This window comes from Aulostomus chinensis, chromosome 1 (assembly GCF_037954235.1).
Source record: "Aulostomus chinensis isolate RoL2024-O1b breed Wild chromosome 1, RoL_Achi_v1.0, whole genome shotgun sequence".
NCBI classification, from domain to species: domain Eukaryota; kingdom Metazoa; phylum Chordata; class Actinopteri; order Syngnathiformes; family Aulostomidae; genus Aulostomus; species Aulostomus chinensis.
Window position 1 is genome coordinate 57,647,624 of NC_141320.1, and position 10,000 is coordinate 57,657,623.

At 46.1% G+C, this 10,000-nt stretch overlaps 1 protein-coding gene across 1 annotated transcript in view; it reads right to left on the reverse strand.

Moving 5' to 3' along the window:
- pudp (pseudouridine 5'-phosphatase) overlaps nt 1-210 on the reverse strand; it is a 19,069-nt gene extending 18,859 nt beyond the window's left edge. Inside the window, exon 1 of the mRNA XM_086211965.1 lies at nt 184-210. Coding sequence (XP_086068091.1) covers nt 184-199 — 16 coding nt within the window. The 5' untranslated portion in view covers nt 200-210. The remainder of the gene's footprint in view (nt 1-183) is intronic.
- Nucleotides 211-10,000: the final 9,790 nt, after the last annotated feature.

A 10,000-nucleotide genomic window follows, 5' to 3' on the forward strand; every position in this document is an offset into this window, starting at 1 on the left:
ATTGATTCCTAAAAGTCCTTTGATCGATTTTTTTAACATGTGCCACTTCATGTTTCTTCTGTGTTAGTCTGGCGTGACCTCACAGCCACATCTGTCTACCTGTCCATGTTGGGACCTCTCCAGTTCTTTGGCATTAGACACTGGTCAGATATCAATAGACCAGGAAAACACCAGTACCTGTACCTGCCTTTGGGTCCATCCGTGGTTCCGTAGCCGAGACCCGAGTTTTGTATTGTGACATTCTGAGTGTCTTTAAAGTGAACCGAGGTCTGAGTGCCATTGAGTCTCTTCACTATAAATAAAGTTCCGACATGACTGGAGTGTATTGACAGCCATGTGATGCATCAGTATATGCCGATGACATCATAGTTATGTCTAAGTTCTAACCGAAAACAGTGAAATGGTTTCACCTGATCTCTTCCAGCTGAGTGAACTGGGGGAAGAGTGAGGCTGTACTGGTGGGGGAGGGGCTTAGGCTACCTGAGGGCCTTGTTTGGAAGAAAGGTGGAGGAGTCTGCACTGTGGGAAAGCTTGTAAATGTGGCTGGGCCTGGGCTGGAGGACCCAGTGGGACTGGCTGCTTAGCTGGGATGAGGTCAAGAAGTGCTGCTTGACCAAAGTAAACATGGAGTCACTGGACACAAGCACCATCCCCAAACTTATTCATGTTTTTTTTGTTTTTTTTACATCCTGAAACACGTCATTTTTTTTTGACGTGTTTTTCCTCAGTTGTATTTTGTCCGGGTTAATCTGACAAATAAATTGTCACGTCATGATGCAGTCCTCCTGGTTCCCACAGAATCCACATAGGGACGGCTGCATGAGAGCTGGAGGTCTACATACAGTACAGACCAGGGGGGCTCAACCCTGCCCTCATCAGGAGACTCCAACAGCCACAGCTCATAAACGTCTTCTTCTCCCTGATAGCAAAATGCATTTGAGAATGAAGATAAGCAAAGTAGGTCAATTTTATTTATATAGCACTTCTCACAGGGAGGACTCACTAAGTGCTTTACACAGGGAAAAAATGCAATAAAAGTACCAAGTGCAGCAAAATAAAAATACAAACAATGGCATTAAACACAGAAAACTGGACTGCGGACACTCAGCAATAAAATACCCATCTAAACCGAATCCTTCAGCTGCTTCTCCAAAACATCCGCTGTCATGTCCAGTGGAACAGTGTTCCACCATCACAGTGCCATAGACTCCAAGTAGAACATAGTGCTATGTTACTAGGGTTAGTAAGGAACTCAAAGTATGAGGTATAGTGAAGTAACAGTAAATTAAAATCATCACTGCAACCACAAATGTCATTACAAGCGGTGTCTCAACATTTTCAGTCATCGGAAGGCATGTGAAATGATTTCAGCATCAATGACTTCTGGTCTGTCGTCCAATCGGATTCTACGAGTTCTTCCTCTACCGTTTTCTTGACGTGAGGGTCCAATAAGGAGCGGAGGACAAAATAGTTAGCTGACAGTTTCTAAAAGTCTGTCTCACTCAGCCAAAAATCAACAACAAGTGAAAAAATAGTTCCCTGCGATGGACTGGCGACCAGTAAAGGGTGAACCCCGCCTCTCGCCCGTAGCCGCCGGGATAGGCTGGAGCCCCCCGCGACCCTTAACAGGAATAAGCGGAAGAAAGTGGATGGATGGATGGATGGAAAAAATAGTCGGTTTCCACACATGACACATGATCTGGAGGAAACTTCCACATCCAGGCAGCTGTTTGGCAGTGGAATACCTTTATATATTTTAGTACACATACATTATGGGCTAACACTAGTCACCTGAAGAAAATTGATTTAGGTTTTAACATCCTTGATGTTAGAGAAGCTGTCAGACCAGCAACTGCAGAAGATCCGTCTCCAGGGACAAATTCAGGAAACTGACCCGGTGATGGATTGTTAGTCTGCTTCTTGGAGGAAGATGAAAGCGGAGCTTGGATTTCTGGAGCGTTTGCGTGAGGTGGGAACCGTCTGTGTGTGTGTATTGCTGTCTGATGTTTAAGTTGCTGGAAATATAGAAGAAGGTAGACTTGTATTCATGTATTTAATTAACGGAAATGATTTCTGAAAATGTGATCACACATCCTCGTACGATCCTTGACCGCGCATGCCGTCTCTAGGCTGAATAGCTCAGGAAATATGAAGCTTTCATGTCAGGATTGATCTTATTCCTGCCTGGATATGCCTCATACCTCTGAACGGTTCACGATCACACACACACAGAAACACACACACACGTACCATTTCTGTGTGTATTGCAGCGGAATGTTTGATATTTTATTCCTTACATAAAGTACTACATGCTTTGCAGCATTATTTTGATTTCACAAACTGTTAAATTACATCATTCACCATTTTCATAAAGTCAAGTCTGCCTCACCTCCACTCTGTTTTCCAGCATTTTAGAACTTCTTTCAAATTAGTTTTGCTGGTTTTTGCATAATCTTCTAAATCAGTCCTGATGTCACGGCAGCTTTTTGTCGCTGTGCAGCAGGAAGTACACAACGTATAGATGGAAGTGGAGGGCTTGGTCTGTGCTCAACGATACTCTACCTTAACCCTACAATAACTGTACACTTACCTTATAATACCTCTACCCTAACACCACAATACCTCTACCCTACCCTACAATAACTGTACACTTACCCTACAATACCTATACCCTAACACTAAAATACCTCTACCCAACAATACCCTTACCGTAACCTTACAATACCTCTCCCCTAACCCAACAATACCTCTACCTTAACCCTACAATACCTGTACACTTACCCTACAATACCTCTACCTTAACCCAACAATACCTCTACCTTAACCCTACAATACCTCTACCTTAACCCTACAATACCTCTACCCTAACCCAACAATACCTCTACCTTAACCCTACAATACCTCTCCCCTAACCCAACAATACCTCTACCTTAACCCTAAAATACCTCTAACCTAACCCAACAATACCTCTACCTTAACCCTACAATACCTGTATACTTACCCTACAATACCTCTACCTTAACCCAACAATACCTCTACCTTAACCCTACAATACCTCTACCTTAACCCTACAATACCTCTACCTTAATCCTACAATACCTCTACCCTACCCAACAATACCTGTACACTTACCCTCCAATACCTCTACCGTAACACGACAATACATCTACCCTAACCCTACAATACCCTTACCGTAACCCTACAATACCTCTACCCTAACCCAACAATACCTCTACCTTAACCCTACAATACCTCTACCCTAACCCAACAATACCTCTACCTTAACCCTACAATACCTCTACCCTAAGCCAACAATACCTCTACCTTAACCCTACAATACCTCTACCCTAACCCAACAATACCTCTACCTTAACCCTACAATACCTCTACCCTAACCCAACAATACCTCTACCCTAACCCAACAATACAATCTACCTTAACCCAACAATACAATCTACCTTAACCCAACAATACAATCTACCCTAACCCTACAATACCTCTACCCTAACCCAACAATACCTCTACCTTAACCCTACAATACCTCTACCCTAACCCAACAATACAATCTACCTTAACCCTACAATACCTCTACCTGAACCCACTTGTAACCCTAACCGTCGTCCTCCGCTTATCCAGATAATTCATCCTCTGATGGGGCATTTTTTTGTGGTGTTGATAAGTCCGATTACTAGGTGGAAACATGATACTCTCACAGCAGATGTACTGTACTTGTATGGTGGCCTTTGTGGATGATCCTGTCCCACATGGTGCAGCTTAGATCACCAATCCAAATACATTAATATATCTAAATCCTAACTTCCATATTGTATAAGTGTCACCAATGAACCAAAAGCATGATACATGTGTGTACACCAGCCATGAAGTTGCCATGGGTGAACTTAAATTCTCACGGTCACTCTTGATACATCTGAGCGTGAACGTCCCATGTGGACCCTCTGGTCTCTGTGTGGCTCCAGGGCCAGGAGCTGTCAGGGGTCCAATTAGGGTCCAATACATGTCTTTTTGCCTGGTCCAGTGACATTAACCAGGTGAGACGTTTTGCAGTTCCCCTGGTGGGATGATAGGATTAACATGGGTGAGGTGTAGGGCTGTTGCTGTGTTTGTGTATTTGAATGTGGAGTATGTGTGCTAGTGAAGGTTCAAGTGTGTCAGGGATTTAAAGTGCGAACAAAAGTAAATGGGGTCAGCGAGAGGACAAAGAAAAGGAAAGAAAGCTAAAAGACAGAGTTTAATGCTGTCTCAGGTCTCAGTGTTCCTTATATTTTCTTAAGTCTTTCTATTCTCTCAGCTCTTTGTTGTGTTTTTGTTGGGTTAGGTGGGGACGCCCGAGGCTCTGGGTCCTGTTGGAGGGTCCATGATGTCTGCTGGAACAACAGTCAGACATGATGTAAGAAAGCCTGTTCTGCTTTAGTGTCCCCGTGGCAGATTGAGCTGCTCATCTCAGACAGGAAGACGGGCCACATCCACGGTGGAGGAGTGGGAGAGGGTGGTGGAGGTGAGGTGGGAGAGAGGATGTGGAGGTGAGGTGGAAGACAGGATGCTACCTCTGTGATGTATTTATGTGTTTACAGGGTACGGCAGTTGGAGAGAGTTGTCATGAATACTTAAATCAAAGTTTAAATACTACTTTTCAAACATTTCTCAAGGTTGAAGTACTTCAGTCAAATGCTTGTAACATGCAGGGCCGCTGCAGATCATTCAGCCGAAGCTGCACCATGTTTATAGATGTTGCAGCAGAAGCTAACTGAGCATGCAGTGCTAGCAGGGACTGCTAGTGTTTAGCATGGGGCACATGAACTCTTACTAGGTACGGGTGTTCCTGAGTTAAACTCTATGTGCTCAGGGTGTGGTTTCATCAAAGGAGTTTTTCAAGCGTGTAGCTATGCTGCTCCTGTAATGCGACCCATTTACTGGTTCTGTTGGGTGTATTTCAGAAGCTCAGCCTGTGACTCTCTCTGCTGCAGAGGGACTCGTTCTCTGGTTCATGTCTGACCCTCGTTCTGGAATGGGCCGCCCTGGATGGATGGAGCAGGGTCCTGCTGGCGTTGGTAGAGGACCGGCTCCGGATGACCCCTCCTAATGTGTGAAGCAACAACAGGTGTGATTATTATGAGCTGTGTCTGTGTTGTCCATGTGGAGTTCCACCGACCCCTGGACCAGTAGATCTTTGTAAATGAATTCACTTTGATTTGCTAGACACAGATTGACTGGAATAGCACTGAGGCCCAACGGCTCCAGAACCAGACCCCATTGGCTCCAGAACCAGGGTTCTAGAGTCTCAGAGACTAGAACCTTTCTTCCAGCGGGGTGACACGCATGCTTTACATCTACAAGATACACACCTTTGTAATTCTCCTTCAGTGACTCCTTCAATTACTAACTGTGACACTTCCCCAGGAGGGATGGTACCTTTAAGCATTAAACACACACACACACACACACACACACACACACACACACACACACACACACACACACACACACGCCCGCCACTCTTTACAGTGTGATGATAAGCTCGTTAACTCTCAGTGGCTGATCGGTATCGCCCTCAGCTGCTATTCCCCAGCCAACCATTTGTCCTGGCTGAGATATCAGCAATCACCATTTTAAATGAGGAGAGGTGATATGAAATGCTAATTCAGCAGCGAGGATCAATACAGTTCCCCCGCAGGAATCGCGCCAGGAGGAATACCTGGTGCACGTAGCTAACGCGTGTAGCTGTTGCACGCTTGCGTCCTTGAGCTGGAAGAGAAAGACATGACAGCAGACCACGTCCCCTCTGACTGACACGAGCGCTTATTGTCGAGCTGTTGATTATTGATTCCTGGGAGATGTAATAGAAATATCGGTGATCTGCAAGAGTGGTGCAGATCGATGGCCATGTGTGTGTGTGTGTGTGTGTGTGTGTGTGTGTGTGTGTGTGTGCGTCTCTAGAGAGAGATGGATGCTTCCACCCGGAGGATTCAGCTGGATTCCACTCCCAACAGCTTTTCCCTTTGTTCTCCTTTGATTCCGGCAGCGTCAGCAGTTTCCACGAGTTCCTCTAACTTCGGCGTTTAGAGGAAGAGAACAAACTCACATGTTTTTCTGTGGCACGTGTATGAAGGTATACAGGGAATACACACACAGGTATTAATTCATTGATTGTACTGCAAATCAAGCTTTCTGCTGTCCCACCCAGGAAACAAACCCTTTACCTGAATACCATATTTGTATCATTTTTGCAGCTTTTCGAAAATATTACTCAGGCTCAGGGTGGATGACCAAGTCACAGATGGCTGACAGCTACAGAAACTGACAAAAATGTTCCAAATATAGCGTAGATGTGACTTATCTTATGTGGCCATGTATTTGCTGAGCCTCTGAGTGGCTGCTCTCTGCAGGTACTGACCCACATCTGGTGAATGTGAGGCCCCTCCCACCTCATACCTCATATAATCCCTCCTTCCGCTCCACAAGCGTCATCAACAGGTAAGAAATAAAAATATAACATTTTGCACACATGATCAATCAAAAGCTAAGTGTAGAGCTACAGTTCCAGCAGAAACCCTAGACTTATGTCATGGACCAGTTCTGACAGAAGGATCCTGAGGTATTCCAAGGGCAGTGTGGAGATGTAGTCCCTCCCCCTGGTCCTGGGTCTGCCCCAGGGCCTGCTCCCTGATGGGCGTGCATGGATGCCATCCTGACCGGATGCCCGAACCCCCTTGTCTGGCTCCTTTCAGCACAAAGCAACAGCGACTCTACTACTTTGCCTTCTGGCTCCGCTCTTTTCATGACAACGATGCGATGAAACGAACGCACCACTGCTCAGACTCTTCGTCCCATCTCACGCTCCATAGTCCCCTCACTTCAGAACAAAACCCCAGCATACTTAAACTTCTTCACTTTGGGTCAGGACTCATTCCCTACCTCAGGTGGACAATCCACCATTGTCCTGCTGAGAACCGTGGCCTCAGATTCATAGGAGCTGATGAGTCACTTACTTCCAAGAATTGGAACACAAATCCTATTTGGGTGTACGGAGGTCGGATGGTCCTGAGCAACGTTCCCTCTAAGCTGCGCGCTTGTGTAATCGTGCACCGCTGGCACATTCTCAGCGCACAAGGAAATCTATGCAGCGCATAGACTAGGTGGGTGACAGGTGTCCAGCCAATGATACGATACGGTTCACTGAGGCTACGCAGCCAATCCTAGCATTGACAGTGCTCGCGTATGTGCCCTGTGGAATCGTGCAGGTTAGCTAGCTAGCAACAGTGCGGCAGAGATAAGAGACGACGACGGTAGCTCAGCGGTTGCGTTGTAAACCCCCGAAAATATTAAAAGTAAACTAATAGAAATTGCTGCTGTAATCTGATTTTTTTAAAAAGCCATGTACCTTCCTATGCTCCCAGGCGTCGAACAGGTGTGTGGCCACAGCGTGCACAACTGATGTTGCTCACATTGATCCTCAGTGTGCTCAGGAAGCTTGTGTGTATGCCCAGACACATAAGAAATTAGAGGGAACATTGGTCCTGAGTAGGGCCCCCCTCACTCCCACAATGTCCCCAGAGGAACCAGGTCTTAAATTCCAGAAAATCTTCATCATCCACACACCTGAAAGTGAGTTGGCCTCCATTCTGGTCCTCCCTGTTCGACCGGTGCACAGGTCTCTCCCACCCTCCTCAACACCTCAGTGTCTAGTGCTGCTCTGACACTTCCATCTCACTACATCTCATACATGAGTCTTCATCTCCCGTGACACTCCTGACTCTTCTCTCTTCCTACAGCTGAAATACCAGCTCATAAACTGCAGGACTAGAGTGTCAAATTGCAGATTAGTGGTGAGAAAACAAACAAAACCAAAACAACATAAATTCTTTCAATTTTTCCAGAGAGAATGAAGCACATTGTACCTCCCGCCATGTCTTTCCTAGCAACCTGCATCACAGACACTGGTGGCATTGGGAATTCTCCAGTTCAGATTGAGAGTTTGAGCTTGTCCATCATCCTAATCTCCTGTATGTTCTTGTGCGGTGGAGCGTGCACTCGCATACTCCTCTCGGTGTGAATGTGGAGCTCTGTGTGTGTGTGTGTGTGTGTGTGTGTGTGTATGTGTGTGTGTGTGTGTGTGTGTGTGTGTGTGTGTGTGTGTGTGTGTCTCCTCTTATCAGGCTGTAATGAGGAATTAGGACTGTTTCAGTCTGCAGGATTAAACCTCATTGAACTGATACGCAGTGATGATGAGGATGGCGGTGCTGTGGTCTTCATCGTATTTGGTGATATCCCTGTCTAGTGATTAGTAACACACCCTCCCAATCCATTTGATGAAGGAGGCGGTGAACACTTGAGAGTGGAGGGCTGGTGAAGAGGCTCCCCTCCCTGATGATGATGGTGGTGGTGGTGGTGGTGGTGGTGGTAATTATGGTGCTCACTCACAAGCATCTGCAGCTCCAATTACAGGAGGAGGGAGTTCATGTGAAGGACTTCACACTCTTCAGCTTCATGAGGAAAGAATTGTGTACACACTGTCATTTACACGTATCTACTGGATGTACTACTACAGTACCTCCCATGCAGTACTGGGAGGACACACTGGGAGGAAGAGACATGAGAAGGGAGGAGTCGGACATCTGCGTTTTGCCACATCATCTGAAAGTGATGTCATTTAAATGTTAAATGATGTCTCTCCTCAAGGCCATCACAATATGTAGAAGTGCTGCACCATTTTGAAATTACTATCTACATGTGATTTGTGACCATTAAAGCAACAGCAACGTGATTTGCCGTTCTGAGGAAAAGTCGACTCTCACATGACTCTGATGAGAAGGATCATGGTGTGACTAACGTGCACCAGAGTCTCATCGCCACCTTTTCCTGAGAAACTCCTCAGCAGGTGCTGCCTGAGTCGTTCCTCCTTTGAGGTCTTGATGCAGTGCTTTCCATCCAAGGGAAGATCGGCCTGGAGACACCATATCATTGTACTTTGAACCGTGTCCTGGTTGGCACACAGGTTATCATACAGTGTGGTGTCACAGGCCCTCCGAGTACCCAGAGTCACTGTCTGCAGGCTGGCCCACAAGGGTGCTCATCAGCACCCCCTGCTCCAGAGGTGGGGGAGACTGGGCTAACCTTCCAACCATGTGACGCCATAGATGGGTGCCATGTCTGCATCAAGACCCCTTCTGAACCCAGCTGGCAGGACTTTATAAATCATAAGCTGTTCAGGCAGTTCAGGACGCCAAAGGCAATCTCCTCCACATCTTCGTGGGACTTCCAGGGTCTGTACATGACAGTTGTGTGCTAAAGACCAGCATCCTCCACAAAAAGGATCTGGATGCTCCTCCAGGGTATTTTGTGGTGGGGAATGGGGCGTTACCCTTTGACCCCATATGGAGAGCCACTTCAGGGTGAGGTACCGAGGCCTTTGGTATGATGAAGGAGTGACAGAGACAGACCACACATTCCCCTTTGGTCATTGGTGCTGGCATCTCAAACCTCCACCTTGTCCATTGATGGGGTGGCACAGTGGGCGCGCAACGCCAGACTGACTGGTGACCAACGGAGGGAAAAATTACTGCATGATTTTTTTTGTAATTGTTTTAATTCATGGCAATTCATTGAATGATGGTGTTCAACTTTACTAAAGAAACATATGCTGCATGTATGTAGCTTGCTAGCTTTATACAAGCTAAACTGACCCTTGACTGTGTCATGTCACAGCATCGTGTCATGGTCGATGTGCCCTTGCTAGTCCTTGAATAGTAAACATGTTGACATGAACTCAGGAATGCCTCCTGCATTTGTGTTCACCTGAACCATTTCAGCAGTCCACCTTCCATAGGACCCCCTGAGTGATACCAGATATTCTAGGAAGTGAAGTACATCCACAAAAGGTATTTATCATCTATGTCAGTATTACTTGTTATATTTATGAATGTAAGGAGAAGTCATTGATATATGAATCAATAGAAAATGAGAAAAAGGACGTGGAGCAGAG